Here is a 27,961-nt window from a genome sequence, read left to right as displayed (position 1 = left end):
TTAGAGGAACGACTGAAGAAATTGATTCTCGAGGTGTGCTCTAGTCCTTACCTTGGAACTTTCCATTTTTTGGTTAACTGCTACGCTGAAAAGAAATAGTTGTAATTTCAACCAATTTATGACCAAGTTTCACAATATTACCTTCTAATTTCACAAAACTAAGGTCTAAGATTCACAAAACAGGCTCTAGAATTCCCAAAATAAGAACAAGAGCAAAATAGATAATTTCAACCATTTATGACCACGTTTCCCAATATTATCTTTTAATTTCACAATATAAGCTCTAAGATTCACAAAACAAGGTCTAAGATTCACAAAACAGGCTCTAGGATTCACAAAATAAGAACAAGAGCAAAATAGATAATTTCAACCAATTTATGACCAAGTTTCACAATATTGTCTTTTAGTTTCACAATATAAACTCTAAGATTCACTAAACAAGGTTTAAGCTTCACAAAATAAGAACAAGAGCAAAATAGATAATTTCAACGATTTATGACCACGTCTCCCAATATTACCTTTTAGTTTCACAATATAAGCTCTAAAATTCATAAAACTAAGGTCTAAGATTCACAAAACAGGCTCTAGGATTCACAAAATAAGAACAATAGCAAAATAGGTGATTTCAACCAATTTATGACCAAGTTTCACAATATTACCTTCTAATTTCACAAAACTAAGGTCTAAGATTCACAAAACAGGCTCTAGAATTCACAAAATAAGAATAAGAGCAAAATAGGTGATTTCAACCAATTTATGACCAAAAACAATTCATAAGTCTACTTTTACACCCAGGAAATTAGATTCACATGACTGACTTCCTCAGCTCATTATTAAGTGTATCATCAAATAATATATATCTCGGAGAACTTAACAACTCTTACCTATTGAAGTATGAAGGCTTGCTAATCTTCTTGAATCGGCACTCTGATTCCAACATGACTTGGCAATCCCAGTTAGACCATGTCACAACAGCAAAATCGGTATGCCTAACACCCTTCTCTTCAAGCCATTTATCATGTGCGAGAAGTGCTTCACTCAAAGGAAATCCTTTGTCTACCTAAAAACAATGAGCCACACTAAATGTTTATATGATATATATTTAAAAAGTCAAAATAGAATGCTTAATGAGAGTCTAGTTGCAATAAAATCAGCAAGGGTTCTTCTTGGTGATGACCCCTCTTAAGGAAATGGGTGTACTACATCATAAATGAGCAAATACATAAACTAATTCTATCAAAGGTTAAAACAAACCGGCATGATTAATGAGATTTAATGGAGAGGAGAAAAAGAAAAGAATATCAGACCATAGTACACCACTGTTGAGTTCTTGTGGAGATTCATGGAGTGGATTCATTAAAATGGAACTGAAGTCCATTGACAATGTCAAAACATCAAGAACCAGATATTTCTCTATAGGGAACTAACTATAGATAAGTGGAAATTTGGATAGTACCAGTGCATTTTTGAAAATATTAATTACAAGCAATATTTTCCCTATTGGGTTGGTGCTTGAGGAAATGAACCAGGCTCGCTAATCCGGTCTCACCAACTCTTGGAACCACTACAATCACAATATTTTACAAACTAAAACTGAAACACAAATTAATCGAGCTCAATTTTGATCAAAATTATGAAATTACCTCGAAATTATTCGAAATCTTCTTCTGAAATTGCTGAAATCACCTTGTTGTATGTTATTTTGATGAAATTACCTTCAAATTAATCGAATAAAGTCTTCTGAAATTGATCAAATCACGATATTATTGCTTGTTGATCGGCAAATCGCTGCAATTGGAATCACGATATTAATCGCTTCACAACCCTCACGGAATTCACCAATTGGAATCTATGAACATTAGAAAGCGTAGAAAAGTTGATGAGAATTGTGTTCACAAAAATAACCTGCAATTGATGAATCGTTGATTAGTTTATGGAGTTTGGGTTTGGAATCGTTGATGAAGAAATCGTTGATGAAGAAAGCGTAGAAAAGTTTAGAGAATTGACAGCCCACATTGAATGAGCCCGTTTAATATCAGTCCACATTCAGTCCGCCCCAAGTTTAATGAAGGAATTTGGTGAGACCGGCCGCCTCGCCATAATGAGGTGCCTCACCGGATCCGGCCTCTATATATATATATATATATATATATATATATAGAGAGAGAGAGAGAGAGAGCAATTCTCGTAAGTCCACTATATCTTTTGAGTCCATAAGTCTTCATAAGGGCCTTTGGATGGAAGGGATGGAGGGATGAGATTGGATCTCAATGAAAGGCTAGAAATGATTCTCCCTAATCTCCCTTCATAATCATTCCTAATCTCCTTCCCATTCTAATCTCCCTCTCCTCCTTCATTCATTCACTAACCTCTCATTCATTCAGAAAAAAAAAAATCTCTCATCCTCTCATCTCTCATCAGCAAACCCAAAAAAAAAAAACCGAAACAAATATTCCAAAACAACAAAAACCGAAACAAACCACCATTACCACCACCACACCCGACCCACCACTAGACCTGCTGCCCCCCGCACGACGGCCATCCCTCGCATGACCGCCACCCCTGGATCTCAGCCGTCCTCCTCCCCTGCTCCTTTCTCCGGCCTCCCCACAACCACAAAAGCACCCCCACCGACCTGCTGCCGCCACTGCCACAGTCACCACCAACGCCCTCTCACAAACACACCGCCTCCCTCCTCGTTACTCGGTCACTGCCGACAGCAGCAACAACAACGGTATTTTTTCCCGATCTGCTCGTTGGTAGTAGGCGTAGGGTAGTTGGTGATTGGTGGTGCGGCGGTCAGAAGGCGGTGGTGACTGGTGGTCAGTAGCAAGGTCAACGAGAGTGGGGGTTGATGGTGGGGTTAGTGCAAGGTGGTCCGTTGGTTTGTGACGTGGTTGATTTGTGACGGTTTTTAAAAATTTTCGATTTATTTTTTATTGTACTTAAATTTGGGTTTTTTTATTTTAGAATTTTTAATTTACAATTTTCTCATATCTATTTGTGACGGTTTGTGAGTTATTTTTATTAATCATTAAGCCCCATTTTCTATTTTTTTTTATTTTTCAGTTAACTCTTTTTCTCATTTTTCAGATTGTTTCTTTATTTTCAGTTGTTAATTTTCGTAATGATATTTCAAATTTTTGAGATCTATATGCAAAAAAAAGATAAGTTACATTATTTACAACTAAAGTTATACCCTTGGCATATTAAAGTAATACACTTTACGACTAAAGTTATACGCATAAAGTGCAAAAGTTATAGTATTTGTGTGTTGGTGTTGTTGTGAGACGATTTTTTTAATTTTTAGTAATAAATTAAATTTTTATTTTTCATTGTTAATTTTTTTTTTTTATGAATCATGATTTTGTTATTTGGTTTTTTTTTGTTATTGTTATTTGGTTTTTTTTATATTTGGTTTTTTCTTAGATTTACCCGTTTTTTTGTTAGATTAACGGTTTTTTGTTATTATGGTGGACTATTTACGACTAAATTTATACCCTTTTAACATTAAAGTTACACAATTAACTTCTAAAGTTATACATTATATGAATTGAAGTTACATAACCATTCAAGTTTGTTTTGTTTTGTTTGGTTTTTGTTTTTGTTTTTTATTTTGGTTTATTTTTGACAAAAGTTATACCCTTTAAACTTTAAAGTTGCACTATTTAGGACAAAAGTTATATCATTATGCACTAAAGTTAAACCCTTTTTTTTAAGAATCATGATTTTGTTATTTGGTTTTTTTTATTGTTATTTGGTTTTTTTTTTTAGTTATTTGTTTTTTTCTTAGATTTACGGGTTTTTTTGTTAGATTAACGGATTTTTGTTATTATGTATTAAAGTTATTTTCGATTCTTTTTTCGTTTCTTTTTTGTTTTTGTTATTAGTTTTCAGATCTAGTTTTCTTCTTATCAATTTTGTTTTTTTTTTAATTTTTTTTTTGGTTTTTTTATTTTAGATCTAGTATTGGTGAGATTTACGGTTTTTTCTACTTTATAATTTTTGTTTACAATTTATATTTGTTAACTTTTTTTATTTTGAATTTTCAAAACTATATGTGAATACAACTAAAGTTATACTATCTGCTACTAAAGTTACACTACTTACGACTAAAGTTATACACTTCAAACATTAAAGTTACATAAACTTGGACTATATGAGTAAAGTTACACTACTTGTGATGAAAGTTGCACTAATTATGACTAAAGTTATACCCTTTAAATATTAAAGTTACACTATTTAGGACAAAAGTTATATCATTAAGAATTAAAGTTATACCCTTAAAATATTAAATCTCTTATTCTTCTCACTTCTCTCTTTTTTTCGACTAAAAATGCACAATTTTGGACTAAATAGTGTAAGTTTATGGACTGGAGTTATTTGGACTAAAAGTTACATAAATATGGACTAGAGTTATTTAATAAAATTCACTCTCAAGAAATAAAGTTTTACTTGTAAATTACAAAAGTTATACAAATATGGACTAAAATTACATAATCTTGACTTAAAATTATACAAATTAAATTTATATTGTAACACCCCGGCCCAAACCAGGTCGGGAGCGGTTACTTATGATAGCTCACCAGACTGTGTACATGGCCCACAGATCAACACGAGTCCTTTATAACACATTTTGTCCTCACTCATGCGCATCCCGGGAACCTTCCCAGGAGGTCACCCATCCAAAGACTACTCTCAGCCAAGCACGCTTAACTGTGGAGTTCTTTTGCATGGATAACCATAAAAGAAAGTGCACTTTGTTGATATGAGTAGTACCTCCAATCCCTTTAAGCACTAGTCATTTAAGTCTATCAGTGGACCTCTTCAATTAACATGGGGTGTTACATATATATTCAAAATAGTGTAACTTTAGTCTTTAATATTATAACTTTGGTAAATAATAGTGTAACTTTAGTCCTTTTTTTGTATAACTTTAGTCCAAATTTCTGTAACTTTAGTTCAAAATCGTGTAACTTTAGTCCAAATTATATAACTTTAGTCCAAATATAAATTTCAATTTATTGTGTTTGTGTAACTTTACTTCATTGATAGTGTAACTTTCGTCTATAATAGTGTAACTTTAGTCATTTTTTGTATAACTTTAGTCCAAATATAAATTCAGATTTGAAACCAACACAATAACAAGATGAGATGAGAGTTAATGTCACTAAAGCCCACTGAAGTTGCACATAATGTCAGTGAAGTTGCACACAATATCATTGAAGTTGCACATAATGTGGATTGAAGTTATAACATAATGTCAGTGAAGTTATACATAATGTCGGTGAAGTTGCACATAATGTGCATTGAAGTTGCACATAATGTCATTGAAGTTATACATAATGTGGATTGAAGTTACACAATGTCAGTGAAGTTGCACATAATATCATTGAAGTTATACATAATGTGAATTTAAGTTATGTATAATGTCAGTGAAGTTATACACATTGAAATTTAAATACTAAATCTGGATATTTTATATAACAAGACGAGATTTTAAATAATTTATAAAACAAGACATTGAAGCTATACGCATTGAAATTTGAGAAAATAAATAAATACACATTGAAATTTAAATACTAAAACTGCAAAAAGGATGGATTTGTATTGTGGTTGATGGTTATGCATGTTGTAGTATAATTGGAAGTAGAGCGTTGATGTAGCATAAAGGATGGATTTGTGTTGTGGTTGATATTGTTAAAAGGTCATGACCGTGCTTGTGGTAGTTCGATGTTTAGGAATGGGAGAATACTTCGATAAGAGTTGACAGTTTGATGATGATATTTATGAGTGTGAGTAAACTTTGAGGACGAAGTTCCTTTTAAGGGTGGTAGAATGTAACATTCCGTTTGATGTTATGAGTGTCTTGATATCGCATTTTCTAGTGGATAATATGTTACGGAGCTAGCAGCGTTTGTGGATAGTAGTTGGTAGTGTTTGGAGTTGGTGTCGAGAGAGACTATGATGTAGTCGATACGATATCGTGAGCCGTGTTGTGGAGGTAGGCATAGTTGGTGGAGTTGGTGTTAAGAGTTCATGTTTTATAGGTTGGGGTTTTGTTTTGAGTTCGTAGTTGCATTATTGTGTCTTAATCGAGTTAGTATGTTTGTTTTTATGTATGGGTTGAACTTCGGGACAATGTTCCTTTTAAGGAGGGAAGACTGTAATACTACGGTTTTCTATGTCTATGGTTACTCTATCGAGTGGGGCTTACTCTGTCGAGTAAGTATGTTTTTACGCAAAACAGCAGTCTACCTGATGGGTACTCAATCGAGTACGTGTGGCACTCGATCGAGTAAAGGGAACTCGATCGAGTATGTCACTTACTCGATCGAGTAAGTGTGTTTTATGGGTGATTTTGACGAGTTTTGTTAATAATGCGGGATTAGTATATAAAGGCTCCGTCATATTTCTTAATCTCTTTTATCATTCTAAAAACCCCTTTTGAGAAGAAAAGAAGTTACGTAAGTGTGTTCCTCGCATTGTTAACAAATCCCCAAGGCTAGGAGTGTCGGATCATCTTGTTCTTTACGCCGTTGTGATCCTTGTGTCGAGGGTAAGCTTTTTATATAATTTTTATAATGTTTTGTTAATGTTAGTTGAAACCCTAATTGGGTAATTTGGGGGTTTTGGGGAGTATTGTTGATGTTAGATTGTGATTGTATGATTGTATGTTTGATAAGAAGTAATTTCAGTGAAGGACGATGTTGATTAGCGGATTGTGACGATCTTGGTGATTGCTGTTCCAGGTAGGGTTTCCCTACTCAGTATTGGTTACATGGCATTGTTGATTGTTGGTGATTGTTTTATTGTTGTTGATTGATTATCATAAAGGAATTGGCATTTCATGATTGTGATTGTTGATTTTGGTAATTGGTTGTGATTGTCTGTCCGTGATCTTTGGGGTGCATCCCTGGCTGAGTGGAGTCACTTGTGGGAGTGGCTTCACGCCCTTGATTCACCTTCTGTGGAACCCGCCACAGAAGGGATGTGCACAGTAATGAACATGGGTTTATCGCTCGATGGAGATGAGCGGGTCTTAGGTGGGAACGGCTGCGGTCCCCCACTGGCGGCGAGGAGTACCTGTTGCGATGGGTACTCTGGCAGGGCTACACACTTTAGTGTATAGTCAGTTGTGTGAAGATTGGAGATGGAGACTGGGGTTATGCTGAGCTGTTTGAACTGTTTGTGTACTTGTTTCATTGTGGCATTGTTTTCGTGTAATTAGTACTGACCCCGTTAATTGTTTTAAAAACTGTGGTGATCCATTCGGGGGTGGTGAGCAGTTATTGAGTAGGTATGAGACAATGCGCATAGGATAGCTGGGATGAGTCATCACATTGCAGTTAAGAAGTCTTCCGCTATGTCGAACATTTTTTTGTTGTTTAGTAGTTGATAGTTTTAAGGACCTTGTGTTTCCTTTTTACAGATTGTGGAGTTTGGCTTGTATCACTTAAACTTATTTACTATTAAAGTACGTTTCGTTATTGTCTATTTGATTATCATTGCCTCAGGTAACCGAGATGGTGGCGTTCTCATACTTTAAGTGGTCCTAGTAAGGCACTTAGAGTATGGGGGTGTCACAGTAGATGATGGTGTGCAATATGCAATTTGATTCATATGCAATTTATATGACAAACATACTAACGGTAAAATTCGTAAGACGACTCATACATCGAGCGATTAACATCTCCTTCCATCCCATGCAAAGGAGGAGTAGGCTGTGATGCACCAAATGTGCTTCTGCTAGGGGTAGAATAAGGTGAGCGTAATTTCAATGCACCAAATACGCTCCTTGTAGGAGTAGATTGCAACGTATAAAACTCGGTCCTTGTAGGGGTACATTGTGACGCACCAAACTGGCTCCTCGTAAGGGTACATTGCGATGCACCAAACTAGCTCCTCGTAGGGGTACATTGCGATGCACCAAACTGGCTCCTCGTTGGGGTACATTGCGATGTACCAAACTGTTTTGTAGGAGTAGATTACGATGCACCAAAATCGCTACATGCAGTATTTAAATGATTGCTCTCATTAGCGGTGCATGGGTTTGCAACTTCAGTTTTTTCTGCAATTAAAAAAATTATGAAGTTATTGAGAGGGTTATGCATAAAAGCCGAGTACAGGATTTAATATAACAGTGAATAACAATTTACTCTATTAATCACCTTCTTATTCTTTCTAGGATCGGGAGTTTTATTGCCTCTTGGTACCCTCCCAGATCTTCATCTGTCAATAGGGTCATGCAGACGACCATCCCTCTATGCTGCGTTCCTCTTCATATGTCTAATATTTCATTCCTTAGGCTGTAGCCTTCTATGACCCCATACCCTAGAAAAAACACCGCCAGAGACATAGGCGTCTATAGTTTCAACACCAGCAATCCCCTCCAACTCCTTAATTAATTCAGAAGTCAGTCTATCGCATGTTACATAAGTTTCATCATCTCAAAGCGCTAGTGTGGAAATGTAGTGGTTCCTTATAGTTACCTCCAACGACTTCTTCGCACGAGCTGAGGCTTCCGGATTATAATACCAAGTTTTGATTGTCTCGTATTCTCTAACCAAGTCCTTTCGCTATCGATCAAGTATATACTTCTCCGGGATCACCTTCACATCTTCGATAACCATGCATCTAATAATATATCGACAGAGTATACCCTTGAACTCAAATAACTTACATGAGCACTTGAGCAGTCCCACACTTCTGTGAATATGACCCCAATAGTTCTTACACTTACCAAATGGTGCCGCTTTTTTATCTTGAACGTTAAATGTCACACTATGCCCATTTCTTCTTGGCGGATCAGTGTTGGTATAAATTAACCCAATTACCTCATCACGTACCAACTTATATATCTTCTTAGTGTACAACTTATGGAAAACCTGCTCAACAAGTAAGTTGCACTCAATCTTATATGGTTTCTATGTGCAATCTTGATTGTTCGCGGTCTCGTCCTTCACTTTCAATTTCAAGGCTTCCTCAATTTTCTTTGCAAACTGACTTAAGGTAATCCTCCCATTGACATAAGTTTTGAAAAACCGGTTCTGTTTCTCACTCCTCTGCGTCGACGACATCCCAGCACAAAATATTCCACGCCAATATGCGGGGACCCAACTCTCCCTGATCAAGTACGACTCTGTCACCCATGAAGATTTTTCAATACCATATTTATGAACCATTTCCTTCCATGATATCTCAAAATAATGCACATCCAAACTGTCGTGAACTGCTAAATTCAGCTCACTTGAGATATCGTTCTAAAGTGGATGTTTTCCCAGATTTTTACCAGCATTTTTCAATATGTGCCAAAGGCAGAGCCTGTGTGTTAGAAATCTATATCTCATTACATGACATATTCATATATGTTTTAATTTTAATTTAGTCATAAAATTAAAAGGTGATCTTATGCATGCAAACAATAAAAGAATAAGAGAGAAATCATCATCTTACATTGAAGATTTCGGATTTTGGGCACAAGTAAGATCTCCTTCTTACTTGTTCTTGAGCACTCCAAAGTGGAAGAACAAGGATTCAAGTGTAGAATCCCTCCCAAGGATTAATACCCAAGGTAACAACTTAATAAAATTAATATTATTATTACTAGAACAATATTAATTTTAAATAAAATTGACTTAAAAATCTTTATTTTAGTCTCTTAATTTTCGGTTAAGAGAGAAAGAAGTTTGGAGTTTTATTTCTCTAGTTTTCTTAGAGAGCTTTCTTATTTCTTACACTAGAAATATTGTTTAAATTATGAATGAATAATAATAGAGAAAAACTCTCTATTTTGTCCTTCAAAAAACCGGTGGGAAGGAGAGAGAGGGAGCCAATGCATGGTCAAGTTTTTCTATCCAAGAAAACATAGGCTTGCATGGCTATGGCTAGGTGCAATTATATTGTTTTCCACTCAAAAATATAACATAATTTAAACACCATATTCCCTCTTAATTTCGGTCCACTTAAGATAAAATGGACTCCATTTTATCTTTGTCAATTTGTCAATTTGTCACATGTCACATGTCATGTAAAATTGTTATTCATTTTTAACATATTAAAAATCAACGCCATTAATAAAAATACGTCATACACAAAATTGACTTAGTAATTCATAATTACTTGAACCAAAATAATTTACCAATTAAAAATCACAACATCTTGTATTTATAATAAATTATTCATTCAAATGCAATTGTTTCCTTAAACAATAATTTCATCTAAGTAATAAAACAATTCAATCACTTAGACCGTATCAAATTGTAATGAGATACGTAAATATTACTTCAAAAATCGTCCGTCAATTTTAAGTAATTTAATCAACCCGTATCGTCATACGATCAATTAAATAATCAATTAAGAGTGTTACCCTTTAGGTATGACCTAAGGGGATCAACTGATCACCACCGTCGCACGACAGTAATGTCAAACTCTAGTCAGCCAATTATTACCGATATGTGTGGACCAGTTGACAGTAAAATATTACTTCCCAATTGTATTCTTTAAAACGAGATTTAAACATGTGATCATCATGATCGACAGTTGTGATCGCATTATTGTCGGAGGACACATATTCCAACAATCTCCCACTTGTCCTTGACAAGTGTGCGTCACCAATTCTCTTGTCCTATTACTATCTCCCACTCAATGCAAGGTGTCTTTCAGGTCGTACTTGCAAGTGATCACATCGAGAGTGGTTTCCTCGATCTGGAGAATAACTGCTTGACCGGATTTATCTACCATAGATATCTTCCGAGCGTGGCCACACATTTCCAGTTCATTACTCCTCGAGTGGCCCTGAGATATTGTTATTACCCTGACTAGGGGTGGAAAATTCCTATCGCACTCATTCCCTTCGACTAGCCACAGCCATCATAACCCAAAATATGCCCATTTGACCCCATTTACGAAGTTCGTAGTAACACAAATCAAAGTTAATCTGAAACTGTGCCATCTTAGGCGAATAGTCTTTAGTCAAAAGAATCGACTCATTAGAATACTATAGTAGCTCTCGCCACGACCAGGCTATATAAATTTGCCAAAACTCTATAAGCGGTCATAAGGCCCGACAAAGTGTTCCTAACAGTCTGCCTATGTGATCGACTAGTCATCTCACATGACTCTATGGCACTTGAACTTGCCATCAATCGCATCACACTCTAGTCACTTCGAGACGTCACCTCATACAAGTTACTATGGGCAAATACTATGTTAATCTGTGTTCACTTTAACGGGGTTCAATTGTCACTACAACCCGTTTGGATGTAACAATGTATAAAGAAAAGATAAAAGACAAATGTGATTATGAACATGAACAAAAACAACACTTTTATTTCATTTCAAAATCTAACAAAAACTTGGTACACGTTTAAGTCCCATGGATGCAACATGTCCATCATGCTTGGCCTGCGATAAAGGCTTGGTGAGCGGATCGGCTATGTTGTCATCCGTCCCAACCTTACAAATCGCAATTTCCTTTCTTTCGATGAAATCTCTTATTACATGAGATTTTCTAAGTACATGTCTAGATCTATTACTAGATTTTGGCTCTTTAGCTTTAAAGATCGTCCCACTGTTATCACAATAGAGAGTGATGGGATCATTGGCGGTAGGTACTACTCTTAGACCTTCCGTGAATTGCCTGATCCACACAGCTTCCTTGGCAGCTTCTGATGCTGCAATGTACTCAGCCTCCGTTGTTGAATCCGCAGTCACAGCTTCCTTGAAGCTTCTCTGGCTTACGGCACTACCATTGAGCATGAAAACGAAACCAGCTTGTGATTTCATGTCATCTCTATCCGTTTGAAAACTTGAGTCCGTGTAACCATTAACACGGAGCTCGGTGTCTCCTCCAAACACTAAGATAGAATCCTTAGTCCTTCTCAAGTACTTAAGGATGTTCTTGACGGCTATCCAGTGACTCTCACCTGGATTTCCTTAATATCTACTCGTCATGCTCAAGGCATACGAGACATCAGGACGTGTGCATATCATGACGTACATGATTGATCCAACAGCGGAAGCATAAGGGATCATCTTCATGCGTTCAACATCTTGGGGTTCGGAGGGAGATTGAGACTTGCTCAATATTGTCCCAGTTACCATAGGTACCAATCCCCTTTTAGATTTGTCCATGCTGAACCGTCGAAGAATCTTATTAATATAAGACTCTTGACTTAGTGCCAATATCCTCTTGGATCTATCTCTATGGATCCGGATACCTAATATGCGTTGTGCTTCTCCTAAATCCTTCATTTGGAAGTGGTTACCTAACCACTTCTTAACAGAAGACAACATTGGAATGTCATTTCCAATGAGTAGTATGTCATCGACATACAAGATTAGGAACACAATATTGCTCCCACTGAATTTCATGTATAAACATGGTTCCTCAACACTTCGAGTGAAACCATTCTCTTTTATCACATGATCAAATCGATGATTCCAACTTCTAGATGCTTGCTTAAGACCATAAATGGATCTCTTAAGCTTGCACACTTTGTTAGGATTTTCATATTAAACAAAACCTTCGGGTTGTATCATGTACACCTCCTCTTCTAAATGCCCATTTAGAAAAGCGGTTTTGACATCCATTTGCCATATTTCATAATCGTGAAATGCGGCGATCGCTAACAAAATCCGTATGGATCTTAGCATCGCTACAGGGGCGAAGGTCTCATCATAATGGAGACCTTGGACTTTGATAAATAATTTTGCCACTAGGCTAGCTTTGTAGACATCATCATGTCCTTCTATGCCATTGTAATACTCCGTATTTATAAGTCTTGGGGTACTCTATCGAGTAGGCCTTACTCTGTCGAGTAAGGGTAAGTTGCGTTTTAGAAAAGTTTCTGACCTGTTGGGTACTCGATCGAGTAAGGGGTACTGATCGAGTACCTCGGTACTCGATCGAGTAGCCGGTTTTACGGGGAGTTTTCTCGGGTTTTGTTAATTATGCGATTAAGGTATATAAGCTTTGTCGTCATTATTCTAAATCACTTTTGCAAAACCTAAATTACTGTTTAAGAGAGAAAGCAAGCAAGTTCATCTTCTTAATCGCATTATTAGCAATCCCCGGAGTTTGGAAGGTCAGTTCTTAGCGTTGATTATACCGTTGAGTTCCTTGCGTCGAGGGTAAGATCTATGTACCCTTTTTATTGCCTTTCCTTTGATTTGGTTAAACCCTAATTTAGAGATTTGGGGGTTTATGTGTAGTATGTGATTTGGAAGCATTTATGTGTTGTATGATAGGAGGAGGGTTCATAGAGGAAGCCTTTTGATTGATTGATGAAGAGAGACCGTCGATTGTGTGCTTACGGGTAGGATTTCCTACTCAAGTATTAGTCCCATAATGGGATATTGGTTGATGTGTTGTGTTTGGTTGTTTGATATAGTAATTGTATTGTGATTGTGGTTGTGATCGTTGTTTATGGTTCGCGAGGCGTGGCCTACGAGTGGGGTCACTTGCGGGAGTGGCTTCACGCCTAGTTTCGCCTTCTGTGGAACCCGCCACATAAGGGATGTGCACATTAATGGACAGGGTTATCGCTCACTCTGTGGAGCGGGGATTTGGTGGGTACGGCTGCGGTCCCCCATCGCTGGTGGTGGGTCCAAAGTGGACGATCGAGTGATTGAGATGATTGGATTTGGCGTGATTTGTGTGTGTGTGATTAAGTGTCTGTTTATCTTATTGTTGGTATATATTGAAATGTGTGATTAGTACTGACCCCGGTGTTGTTTTGTAAACCTGCGGTGATCCATTCGAGGATGGTGAGCAGATATTGAGCAGGTATTGAGATGAGTTCTGGGATAGCTGGGATGGCCACGACATGATGATAGGAGTCTTCCGCTACAGCTTATTAGTTATTTACATTTCAGTTAGAACAGTCAGTTGAGAACATGTATTGCATTTTGGTTTGGTTTTTAGAATTGTAACTCTTCACTAAGTATTTATATTTAAACGCTGTTTCTTCATTGTTTATTTGATTATCATTGCCTCGGGTAACCGAGATGGTAATGTCCTCATACCTGAGTGGTCCTGGTAAGGCACTTGGAGTATGGGGGTGTTACAAATGGTATCAGAGCGACGATCCTGAACCTGTAACCAATGAACCTAATGAACATAGGGAGTCAACTAAAATGAACCCGGGGTAAAAGTTATAGGAGCTAATGCAAAGGCTTGGGAGACGTCCTAAAGTCGCGAAGTCGCCCTACAATTTTGAACCGGTCACATGGGGGGAGTGGTTGTCGAGTCGTATGTGTGTTTGGTTAACTTGTGTAAGAATGTGATGAAATGTGTTAATTGTTGGATGTTTGAAGTAGAAGGTTGGGAATGTGAAAGAAAGGTTAATGAAATATGTAGACTTGTTGTTGGAGTGATAACATGTTGGATGTTTATAAGGTGGCATTTAATCACATGATATAGTGATCTCGTAGATCGTACGAAAAGATGCGTAGCATGTTTAGTTATGATATAATGTGGTTTTATAAAGTTTAGCATGTTAGCATATGATATAGCATGCGGGTAGCGTTTCTGAATTGGCATGACTCGATCGAGTGGGACTGACTCGATCGGGTGGGTTTTTGACGATTTTGAGTCCAGAATCGTGTTTTTGGGTACTCGATCGAGTAACTAGGGGTACTCGATCGAGTAGGGGGTCACTCGATCGAGTAGCCTAGCTACTCGGTCGAGTATGCTAGGGATCAGAAGGTCTGTTTGGGGTCTGATGTTTGGGTACTCGATCGAGTATGTTGGGCACTCGATCGAGTAGCCCGTTACTCGATCGAGTATGTTTGGGAACTCGATCGAGTAGGTTCTGGGCAGCGTGTTTTCATGTTTTGAGGTTTAGTACGTGTGTTTATGTCTACCCTTTCTTATATATAGTTTCAAGATGCCGCCCAAGAAGACTGCTTTGTACGCGAGAGCTGAGCTTATGAACATAGATGACATCGTTAAGATGTTGGAGCATCAGGATGCTCTCACCGAGGCTTTAAAGACTGTGGGGAAAAATAAGGATAAGAATAAGGAGAAGGAGGTTGATCATTTTAAAATCAGCCTCTATATCGCGAGGTTTAACCCGAAAGAGTACAAGGGAGTTGGGGAGCCTAACCTTCTTGGTAGTTGGCTGAGAGAGATGGAGAACATATTAGATTTGGTTCACCGTCCGATGAGATGAGAGTGGAACAACAGCTGCGTTCTATCCGAGGGAGGCGGTGGCAAGTGGTGGGATACGGTGAAAGTGAGTGCTAAGGAGATATATACAAACCAAGGCTTACCCGCTATACCTTGGGAGGAGTTTCGTAGAAATTTGTGAGGAAGGAGTTTGTACCGGAACATGTGAGGAGTAAGTTGAGGGAAGAGTTTGACAGTTTTAAGATGACCGCTGAGATGTCTGTGGCCGAGTACTACAGGCAGTTCAATGAAAAGTCTAGGTATGCTGAGGACATGGCTTTGAGTGAGGAGAATCTAGCATTGAGGTTTGAGAGGGAGTTGACCCCTAAGATTATGGATAAGTTACCCGTGGGGATCCTTACTGATGTTAAGGAAGCTTATGAGAGGGCTGGGAGAGCTGAGAGGTTGGTGGAGATGGCTCGGGAGAGGTTAGGTGGTGAGAAAAGGAAGTCTGAGAGCGAGGGTGGTGGCCAGTCTAATCACAAGAAAGGCAACCACAATCAGTCTAAGGGGTTTTCTTCGGGTCGGGGTTGATCTTTGGGGCTTCCTTTGGGCGCGGCCGGGGAAGTGTTAGTGGTAGTTGGGGTGTGACCTGCTATAGCTGTGGTGGTGTAGGCCACAAGAGACATGAGTGCACAAGTGCACCAGGATCTTTCCAGAGACTCGCGCGAGCTTCGCGAGCAACGGGACCAGACCTGGATCATGGCCAAACCGGGCAAGTCAGATTTACCAGAGTGGAGGAAACCGCAACGGCGGTAATTCTTATCAGAAACCACCAACGAACAACAACAACAATCAAGGGTCGGGTTCTAAGCCGACCACTTCAGCCAGTACTGTCCAGGGAGGTTGGCAGAAGACAAGTGGCAAGTTATTCATGATGGAGAAGAAAGTAGCTCAGGAAGATGCGCACGTTATCACCGGTACTTTTCTTGTAAATGGTATTCCTACCTTTGTTTTGTTTTATTCGGGGGCTTCTCAGTCGTTTGTGTCTTCGAGTCATGTTAAACAGTTGGGTTTGAGGGTATATGAGTCTGTTAGTGAGCGAGTTTTTATACCTTCGGGTGAGTCTGTATCATGTGGGAGATTGTTTAGAGATGTATCTATGATAGTTGGGCAAGTTGATCTACCTGTAGACTTGCTAGAGTTTCCTTTTGACGGTTTTGAGATGATAGTCGGGAGGGATTGGTTAGGAAAGTATAAAGCTAAGATAGACTGTCATCAAAAGAAAGTGTCTTTAAGAGGTCCTAAGGGTGTTAGTGTGTCTTATCGTGGGTTTCTAGTCAAACCCAAAGTTAAGTTGATTGCAGCTGTCACCTTGAAGTCTTATCTGAGGAAGGGATGTCCTTTGATCTTGTGCCATGTGAGAGATGACCGGATAGAGAGTCCGACAGTTGATGAGATACCAGTGGTGGGAGAGTTTGCAAATGTTTTTCCAGAGGAGATTCCGGGGTTGCCACCAAAGAGGGAGATAGATTTCACCGTTGAGTTTAAACCAGGGATGGGGCCAATCTCTAAGGCACCGTACCGTATGGGTCCTAAGGAGATGGAGGAGCTTAGGAAGCAGTTGGATGATTTGATAGAGAAGGGATACATTAGACCAAGTGTATCGCCGTGGGGAGCACCAGTTCTTTTCGTGAAGAAGAAAGATGGGAGTTTGAGGTTATGCATAGATTACAGGGAGCTGAACCGAGTGACGATAAAGAACAAGTATCCTTTGCCAAGGATAGATGACCTGTTTGATCGGTTGAGTGGTGCATCGGTCTTTTCCAAGATTGATTTGAGGTCGGGGTACCATCGGTGAAGATTAGAGAGGTGGACATACCAAAGATAACTTTCACGTCGAGGTATGGCCATTATGAGTATGTGGTGATGCCGTTTGGGTTGTCTAATGCACCGGCAGTGTTCATGGATTTGATGAATAGAATCTTCAGACAGTTCTTGGACCAGTTTGTAGTGGTATTTATCGATGACATCTTAGTCTACTCTAAGACTAAGGAGGAGCATGAGGAGCATCTGAGGATCGTGTTGCAAACTTTGAGGGATCATGAGTTGTATGCTAAGCTATCCAAGTGCGAGTTCTGGTTAGAGAAAGTTGCTTTTCTGGGGCATGTGATCTCTAAAGATGGGGTAGTGTGGATCCGCGAAGATAGAAGCAAGTGACAAAGTGGGAAGCACCAAAGAATGTTCCGAGGTTAGGAGTTTCTTGGGTTTAGCTGGATACTACAGACGGTTCATGAAAGATTTCTCCAAGATAGCTAGACCTATGACCGCGTTGATGAGGAAAGAGAACTGGTTTCGTTGGGATGAGAGTTGTGAGACGGCGTTCCAAACATTAAAGGAGCGTTTGACCACAGCTCCTGTCTTAGCATTGCCTGAAGGGACCGAGAACTTTGAGGTTTATACAGATGCCTCGAAGAATGGGTTGGGATGTGTGTTGATGCAGAATGGTAAAGTGATTGCCTATGCTTCTAGGCAATTGAAGCCTTATGAGGAGAACTACCCTACTCATGATCCGGAGTTGGGGGTGTGGTGTTTGCTCTCAAGATTTGGAGACATTACCTTTATGGAGCAATCTTTAAGGTATTTTCTCGATCACAAGAGTCTCAAGTACATCTTCACTCGGAAGAAGTTGAACATGAGACAGAGAAGGTGGATGGAGCGATTGCCGATTATGACATGGAAATCATCTACCATGAAGGGAAGGCCAATGTTCAGCTGATGCTTTGAGTAGGAAGAGTGTACATTCCCTCGTGTACAAATTGCTCTATCTTTGATGAGGCTGAGACATGAGGTAGCGAGCTTTGGGATACATATGATGCAGAAAGGAGATGCCATGGGTGATATGACAGTACAGCTTGAGCTTTATGATGATATTCGAGGTAAGCAGGCATTGGATCCTAAGATAGAGGAGTGGAGAGCTGGAGTAGAGAAAGGGACAGTGTCCCGGTTTTCTATTCATACAGATGGTAGTTTGAGGTTTGATGGTAGGTGGTGTGTTCCTAATGATGAGGAGTTGAAAAAGACTATCATGACAGAGGCACATTGCACACCATATTCAGTACATCCGGGTGGTGACAAGCTATATAAGGATTTGAAGAAAACATTTTGGTGGCCTGGGATGAAGAAAGAGACAGCTGAGAGTTAAAGGGGAACAGCGACGACCACAAGGTAAGATTCAGTCTTTAGAGGTACCTGAGTGGAAGTGGGAATCCATTTCCATGGACTTCATTGTGGGTTTGCCAAAGAGTCAACAAGGTAACAACATGATTTGGGTAATAGTGGATCGACTGACCAAGTCAGCTCACTTTGTTCCAATGAAAGATACATGGACTAAGGCACAATTGGCTATGGCCTATCGAAAGAACGTGCTTAAGTTACATGGAGTCCCTAAGGACATAGTGTCCATGGATATGCGAGGTTTATATCGAGGTTTTGGAAGGAGTTGCAGGAATCGTTGGGAACAACTTTGAAGATGAGTACTGCATTCCATCCTGCGACAGACGGCAGATCGAGAGAACAATCAAGACTCTTGAGGATATGTTGCGAGCTTGTGTGATGGATTTTGGTGGTAGCTGGGAGCAGAGGTTGGACTTGATAGAATTTTCTTAACAACTGGCTATCACACTAGTATTGGTATGGCACTGTTTGAGGCTTTGTATGGGAGAAGATGTAGGAGTCCAATCTGTTGGGACGATAGTCTTTGAGGCAAAGTGGTTTTTAGGACCGGAGATGGTGCATGAGATGGTGGAGCAGATTAAGATGATCGGGAACGGATGAGAGCGGCTCAGATCGACAAAAGAGTTATGCAGATCTACATCGCCGGGATATAGAGTTTCAGGTTGGGGATAAGGTTCTTCTGAAAGTGTCTCCTATGCGTGGGGTTATGAGATTTAGGAAGAAAGGCAAGCTAAGTCAGAAGTTTATAGGGTCGTATGAGATCTTAGAGCGGGTTGGGGAAGTTTCATATCGTCTGGCTTTACCAGCTGCATTAGAGAGAGTGCATAATGTGTTTCATGTATCGGTTGCATGAAGTATGTGAGTGACCCGTCACATGTGTTAGAGGCCGAGAACTTAGAGCTAGATGAGTCCTTATCATATCTTGAGGTGCCTAAACAGATTCTAGACCGAAAGGTTAGAAAGACTAGGAGTGGTGAGACAGTTCTGCTCAAGATCCTTTGGTCTAACCACGAGACCGAGGAAGCTACATGGGAGCCAGAGGAGGCTATGAAAGAGTGTTACCCTTTCCTTTTTGAGGTATGTATGGTTACGGGGACGTAACCTTGTTTCTTTTAGGGGGTAGGAGATGATCGCGAACAGTTTTTAAGGGTTTTATACCCCTTTTATATGTTGTGTCGGTATGTTTGTCGGGATGAGTTGGGTTAGTAACATGTTTTATGTTGAATTTTGTATGGTTGTTGAGTCGGGGATGTTATGGGAGTACCTTTTTTTAGTAGTGGTTTGAACTTCGGGGACGAAGTTCTTTTTAAGGAGGGAAGACTGTAATACTCCGTATTTATAAGTCTTGGGGTACTCTATCGAGTAGGCCTTACTCTGTCGAGTAAGGGTAAGTTGCGTTTTAGAAAAGTTTCTGACCTGTTGGGTACTCGATCGAGTAAGGGGGTACTTGATCGAGTACCTCGGGTACTCGATCGAGTAGCCGGTTTTACGGGGAGTTTTCTCGGGTTTTGTTAATTATGCGATTAAGGTATATAAGCTTTGTCGTCATTATTCTAAATCACTTTTTCAAAACCTAAATTACTGTTTAAGAGAGAAAGCAAGCAAGTTCATCTTCTTAATTGCATTATTAGCAATCCCCGGAGTTTGGAAGGTCAGTTCTTAGCGTTGATTATACCGTTGAGTTCCTTGCGTCGAGGGTAAGATCTATGTACCCTTTTTATTGCCTTTCCTTTGATTTGGTTAAACCCTAATTTAGAGATTTGGGGGTTTATGTGTAGTATGTGATTTGGTAGCATTTATGTGTTGTATGATAGGAGGAGGGTTCATAGAGGAAGCCTTTTGATTCAATGAGAGAGACCGTCTGATTGTGTGCTTACCAGGTAGGATTTCCTACTCAGTATTAGTCCCATAATGGGATATTGGTTGATGTGTTGTGTTTGGTTGTTTGATATAGTAATTGTATTGTGATTGTGGTTGTGATCGTTGTTTATGGTTCGCGAGGCGTGGCCTCGGCTGACTGGGGTCACTTGCGGGAGTGGCCTCGGCTGACTGGGGTCACTCACTAAGTATTTATATTTAAACGTTGTTTCTTCATTGTTTATTTGATTATCATTGCCTCGGGTAACCGAGATGGTAATGTCCTCATACCTGAGTGGTCCTGGTAAGGCACTTGGAGTATGGGGGTGTTACAGCCATTCTTGATTTTGAAAATCCATTTGCATTGAAGAGGTCTTGCCCCTTTAGGCAAATCTACCAAGTTCCAGACTTGGTTTTCATGCATAGAATCCATTTCGGACTTCATGGCCTCAAGCCATAAGGAGGAATTTGGACTAGAGATTGTGGCCTTGTAGGTAGCGGGCTCGTCACTTTCTATAAGCAACACATCGAGTGTTCCATCTTCTTCGATAAGTCCCACATATCGATCGGGATGGCGAATAACTCGGCCCGTTCTTCTAAGAGGAGGAGGGACAACCGTGCTAGACGACGAAGGAACATCTTCTTGCGTCTCTACCTCGGTTTGTGGCTCTTGAACTTCATCAAGTTCAAAATTTCTCCCACTCTGTCTCTTAGAAATAAACTGGCTTTCTAAGAAGACAGCCTCGCAAGACACAAACACTTTGTTTTCTTGAGGTTTGTAGAAGTAGTAACCTTGAGAGGTTAAGGGGTAACCTACAAAGAAGCATTTTTCGGATCTTGGGGCAAGCTTGTTGTCGTTCTTAGTTTTGACGTAAGCATCACATCCCCAAATTTTCATGTAGGATATATTAGGAACTCTTCCTGTCCACATCTCATATGGAGTCTTTTCGGTTGTTTTCGTGGGACTATTATTCAAAGATCTAATTGCGGTTTGAATCGCAAATCCCCAAAATGAGTTTAGTAGCTCGGTTTGACTCATCATGGATCGAACCATATCAAGTAGGGTTCGATTTCTCCTTTCGGCAACACCATTGAGTTGTGGTGTTCCGGGTGGAGTAAGTTGTGATATAATACCACGACTTTTCAAGTGTGAATCGAATTCAAGGCTAAGTAATTCTCCACCACGATCGGATCGTAGTGCCTTAATCCTTTTGTTCAATTGGTTCTCTACTTCGTTTTGAAATTCTTTGAATTTCTCAAAAGCCTCACTTTTATGCTTCATTAAATAGATATACCCATATCTACTTAATTCATCGGTGAAGGTTATGAAGTAGTCATAATTTCCACGAGCGGTGATACTCATTGGTCCACACACATCGGTATGTATGAGTCCCAATAGTTCACTTGCTCGTGTCCCTTTACCGCTAAAAGGATTTCGAGTCATTTTGCCAAGAAGACAATATTCGCATGTTCCATATGATTGAAAATTAAATGGTGTAATCACATTAGTCGAAATTAATCTTTTGATGCGATTCTCGTTTATGTGACCTAATCGACAATGCCAAATGAACGATTCATTTGGGTCACTTGATTTGAGTTTCTTTGATTGAATGTTATAGATATCATTAGTCGGATTCGAGGTTTCTAAAATGTAAATGCCATTAATGGAAGAAGCTTGGCCTATAACCAAATCATTCCTCGAAATAGTACAATGATTGTTCTTAATGACAAAACAAAAACCGTCCATGTCTAGCATGGCGATTGAAATAATGTTTTTAGAGAGTGTAGGCACATAAAAACAATTATGTAAATACAACTCAAATCCATTAGGCAAAGCTAATACATAAGTTCCTTTGGATTCGGCCGCTACTCGAGCTCCATTTCCAAGGCGTAGATCCACATCTCCTTTGCTAAGCCTCTTCACGTCTCTTAAACCCTGTAAATGATTACAAAGGTGAGAACCACAACCGGTATCCAGTACCCATGTCGTAGTGGAAGTATAATTTATATCAATAACATAAATTTCCTTAGGAATTTTACCTTTTGGAACGATGATTCCTTCCCTTATATTTCGCAAATATACGGGACAATTCCTAAGCCAATGTCCCATGCCATAGTAATAATGACACTCATTATTAACTTGCTTGAAGTTTTTCACTTTCTTTCCCTTCTTCTTGAACTTTTTGCCCTTTGAAGCAAGAACTTGATTGCTTGAGCTCCCACTAGTTTTGGCATCTTTATCTTCTAGAGACAAAGATCCTATAGATTGTATGAGGCGGTCTTCCTGAGATGGGCTCACACGAGATCTAGTAGTAGTAGGTGGTCTAGTAGAAGTGATGAAGTTAAGGTTTCCATCCGAACCTATCCCAAAATGAAGTTCTCTAGTAGTGTTGAAATCATTGTTGGAGCAAACGTCGTCAAAAACATTGTGGTATGACTCAATAGTTATCGGTGCGGTAGCGTTTGATGGATTCATTGTAATGAACTACAAGTATGGAGGCAAAGGAAATATTAACATTTATCTTTTTAATATCATACTTGTAAATAAACAAGATATGAGCATTTATATAGTGACCTCTACCCAACTATTATAAATGATTCCAAGACCCAAATTCATATTAACTTGGGCACGGTGTGGCCGATGAAACCCTTATCAATATAACTCGGTGGATTAACGCTTTAATCGATTCTACTTTTAGAACTCTTGGTCGATAAAATTACATTAACATTTATCTTTAGCCCAAAACACATCCGACAAGGGAACGGTGTGGCCGATGAAACCCTTATCAAAAACTTTTGTTGAGTTCAATCCAAATTTCGAATAAATGTGTCCACGATCCAAACCCACATTAATTTGGGCACGGTGTGGCCGATGAAACCCTCATCAACATGAATTCGGTGGATAGACATTTATCACCCACTTCCCCTACGTAACAAGGTTTGTACCCCGGTGTGGCCGACTGCACTCCCTCACGAAATAGGTTTTCATGGTTTCTACTTTTTGGTAAGGCTAAGTCTCAATTGATTATTTTAGCGAGAAGTCGTGTCAATTTATTATCTATCACATTTTAAGTGAACTAAAGCGGTGAATCTACGATAATTGTAATTGACACGGTCGATAAACTCGATTAAAAGAATAATGCATGTTTTAGTTATGGCGATTTAGCGATGCATGCAACATATAAATAAAATGCAAAACATAAAATAAATCCTAGTATGGCCTTCCTAAAATAGAAAATCTAATTAACTATTACATATTCGAAAACCAACTCCATTGGTCCCTTGAACTTCGGTTCTTGGTATGCATCTCGAGGTAACACCGTCTTTATGTATCGCCTTCTTGAGTGACACCGTCTTCAAGGAACTCCGAAATGATTAAATTACATAACAAATTACATAATTTCCTATTATACATTTGTAATTAAAATAAAATAAATCTATTAAATTACAAAACGGTGATACGAGATCACAATAAATTACAACCGAATCGATATTCCCATACATTTCGGGTAATACCAATTAAAAACTAAGGCCATACTAAGTAAAAATTACATAATTCAAAAATTACATAAAATGAAATTATGACAATCATAAATAAAATGCAGCATTATAATATGTATGAACATGCCCAATTTTATGCTAAATCTCCTTTAAGGAGCCAATATCGTATATTAAACGGTTTTTACGGATTTGCGTGATTCAACCTTTTAAAATCACAATAAATTACATAAATTCATATTTATGCACAAGTTAATTACCCTAACCTCTTAGGACTCAAAATTAGTCTCCACTAACTAGTTGACTATAATTAACTCATATTTCTTAAAATTGTTCATTAATGGACCCAAAATTACAATAAAATACTATAAACTTCAAATAAATCACAAAAATTTCAAATAAATTCAAAATTTGAAATTTGAACTCATAAACATTCTGGAAAAAATATCATGACACTCATAATGTTCAAAAACTTAGGTTAAAAATTTCGAATTTTATCGGGAAAAACAATGTTGCGGTTTATCGGATTTAACAATTATAATCATAAAAACATGAGAAAAACTATATTCATCAAATTTCCAATTTTAGATCTGAAAACGATAATAAAATGCAACATGTGACGTTTTTCCTTAGTCATGAAGTATGTTTTAGCAATTATTCACTATTTAAGTCACTATTTATGCTATTTTTCATCAAAAAATCATAAATCATGCATAAAGACTTCAATATAGCCTATTATTTTACACACATCTTGTAAAATTGCATGTGACAACATACTAAATTTATATGACCAGATTCGAAATATTTCTCATATTAACCTATTTTTCAATTAAATTCGATTTTTATAATGAAAAATCCATATTTCGAGCATAAGAACTCCAAAAATTATGAAAATTTACAGATCATCTAAAAATAATATATGTGAAAACATATCCAAAAACCACTGTAAAATTCGAAGTTTAGCTAATTTTTAGTCCGAAAATGACATTTAATCATAAAATCACATTTTTAATGCCATTATTATATAAGATGAACAATAAAAATCCATAAATTAACCAAAATATCCTAAATATATTTTAGGATCAGAAACTTTAACATGCATAAATTATTTCGTGATATATCATAATAACACAAATTTACAAGTTTTATATGTTAATCGTATAACTCGGAAAAACTATAACCGATTTGCATGCAAACAACCAAGGCTCTTGATACCGCTTGTTAGAAATCTATATCTCATTACATGACATATTCATATATGTTTTAATTTTAATTTAGTCATAAAATTAAAAGGTGATCTTATGCATGCAAACAATAAAAGAATAAGAGAGAAATCATCATCTTACATTGAAGATTTCGGATTTTAGGCACAAGTAAGATCTCCTTCTTACTTGTTCTTGAGCACTCCAAAATGGAAGAACAAGGATTCAAGTGTAGAATCCCTCCCAAGGATTAATACCCAAGGTAACAACTTAATAAAATTAATATTATTATCACTAGAACAATATTAATTTTAAATAAAATTGACTTAAAAATCTTTATTTTAGTCTCTTAATTTTCGGTTAAGAGAGGAAGAAGTTTGGAGTTTTATTTCTCTAGTTTTCTTAGAGAGCTTTCTTATTTCTTACACTAGAAATATTGTGTAAATTATGAATGAATAATAATAGAGAAAAACTCTCTATTTTGTCCTTTAAAAAACCGGTGGGAAAGAGAGAGAGAGGGAGCCAATGCATGGTCAAGTTTTTCTATCCAAGAAAACATAGGCTTGCATGGCTATGGCTAGGTGCAATTATATTGTTTTCCACTCAAAAATATAACATAATTTAAACACCATATTCCCTCTTAATTTCGGTCCACTTAAGATAAAATGGACTCCATTTTATCTTTGTCAATTTGTCACATGTCAAATGTCATGTAAAATTGTTATGCATTTTTAACATATTAAAAATCAACGCATTAATAAAAATACGTCATACACAAAATTGACTTAGTAATTCATAATTACTTGAACCAAAATAATTTACCAATTACAAATCACAACATCTTGTATTTATAATAAATTATTCATTCAAATGCAATTGTTTCCTTAAACAATAATTTCATCTAAGTAATAAAACAATTCAATCACTTAGACCGTATCAAATTGTAATGAGATACGTAAATATTACTTCCAAAATCGTCCGTCAATTTTAAGTAATTTAATCAACCCGTATCGTCATACGATCAATTAAATAATCAATTAAGAGTGTTACCCTTTAGGTATGACCTAAGGGGATCAACTGATCACCACCGTTGCACGACATTAATGTCAAACTCTAGTCAGCCAATCATTACCGATATGTGTGGACCAGTTGACAGTAAAATATTACTTTCCAATTGTATTCTTTAAAACGAGATTTAAACATGTGATCATCATGATCGACAGTTGTGATCGCATTATTGTCGGAGGACACATATTCCAACACTGTGGTGAGTGTTGGGGAATATTTTTTTAATTGGATTACCAATTGCTCTCTCCTGGTCTGTCAATATAACTGATGGAGCTCTACCGATGCGTTCTAAAAACTTAGCAAAAACCCACTCAAAACTTTCTTCATAATCGCGCGTAACCAAAGCACAAGCAAAAACAACTGAATTCCCATGTTGATTCACCCCTATGAAAGGGAAAAAAGGCATGCGATACCTGTAACACCATGATTTATTTTATTAGATTAATGATATACTACAATTAAGTTGGTAAATATACAGTACTTCGTAATACCAATCAACTAAAGTAAAACGCATACAACAACACTATACAACTATCCTACGAAACAAAACTTAAACATACATAGCCAAACAAATAAAATCACTAATCAGAATAATGATATAGTACAATTAAGTTGGTAATTTTAATTTTAATTTTATAAATTCTTGAAGCAGAGTAAAACATTAACACAAAAACATATATACTCCATACGAAAACACTTCTATTCTTACATAACCAAACAAACAAATACGATTAATCAAAATAACATTTTAACACAGATAAATTGAGATATAACATCTTACATATTCGTCAAGAAAGTTGTATCGTACGTCACGGCGTCGCTGTACGCTTTACACATAGCTCGGCAGCGTGAATCACACCAAAAACCATTCATTGGAGCCCCAAAATCGTCGAGCTCAATTGCATTGAAATAATTAGGATCCTCCTCTTTCATCTTCTCAAAATATGCCTTCAATTCTTCAGCATCTCCATCTATAAGACTACGTCTTCGTTCTTGATTAATGGCGTTTCGACTATCACTAAACTTAAAGCTAAGGTTCTGATGACCTCCCCCCTCCAAGACCAACGACTTGTAATTATTTAATATTGAAATACCAGCAGCATCATTGATCGTCATCCTCTTTTTGAAGTAGTCATTTATATGTCTAAACCCAACAAAAAACGGCTTTTCTTATGATCCATCTCATGGTTGTGCTAAATGGCATTTCGTTATCTTTACTACGTCTTCATCGTTGAAATAACGGGACTCAATGTAAACCTTGCAGGCATCCATGGTTTTAGCAGCATGACCACTACAAAGCCTAATCTTTCATATATATGATACAATGGTTCATTCTTAAAGGAACCTTTTCTTGAAACACCGTCTTCCTTGTACTTGTTAAAGACTTTATTAGAACGAATGTACCATGAAAACCCCTTCTTATATGTGTATGAGTGGGCGAAAGCTGCGAGTTCTTCAAATGAATTGTAAGCCAAACCTACAACAGGTTGAACAATGTTATCATTCTCAACAGCAGTAATGACGGTGTCATCATCATCCACTGGACCGTCGCCATACAACTAGACAAAGTCTCTGATTAAATCAACATCGCCATTATCTTCTACTTTACCATTGCCATTAGTTTCTGCTGCTCGTGAACATTCGGCTTCTTCATACACGTTATTGAAATCAAAATCGAGCGCCATTTAATCAAATGTTGAACGAGTATTAAAAAATAAGGTTTCGAAATTTTTAATTTTACAATATTAATCACTGTATTCACTACGCCAAATAATTGGTGCAATAACGGTTAGATAAGGTGATATACCGTTGTAATACAAAATACGGAACCGTTATTACATCGACCGTTTTTTTTCGTGACCACGGTTGTTTAAAAGGCGGAACCGTTATGAAATGTAAATAACGGGTTCAGATAACCGAAATACAATATTAAGAACGGTTCAAAAACCGTTGTCTATAATATTGAAACCGTGGTAGTATTAGTCTG

The 27,961-nt window shown here is 37.7% G+C and overlaps 1 protein-coding gene across 1 annotated transcript; it reads right to left on the bottom strand.

Annotated features, from left to right (window-relative positions):
- Positions 1 to 880: 880 nt before the first annotated feature.
- Positions 881 to 27,090, bottom strand: LOC141595003 (protein FAR1-RELATED SEQUENCE 5-like). Its single transcript, XM_074414980.1, has 6 exons — positions 26,756 to 27,090; positions 26,209 to 26,387; positions 8,967 to 9,142; positions 8,599 to 8,888; positions 8,334 to 8,421; positions 881 to 1,060 (listed from the first exon to the last, which is right to left on the bottom strand). The coding sequence occupies exons 1-6, from the start codon at positions 27,088 to 27,090 to the stop codon at positions 881 to 883; spliced, it is 1,248 nt and encodes a 415-aa protein (XP_074271081.1).
- Positions 27,091 to 27,961: the final 871 nt, after the last annotated feature.

Source organism: Silene latifolia, chromosome 8 (assembly GCF_048544455.1).
Source record: "Silene latifolia isolate original U9 population chromosome 8, ASM4854445v1, whole genome shotgun sequence".
NCBI lineage: Eukaryota > Viridiplantae > Streptophyta > Magnoliopsida > Caryophyllales > Caryophyllaceae > Silene > Silene latifolia.
The sequence above is the reverse complement of the archived record's forward strand: the minus strand, read 5'-3'. Positions and strand labels throughout refer to the sequence as shown.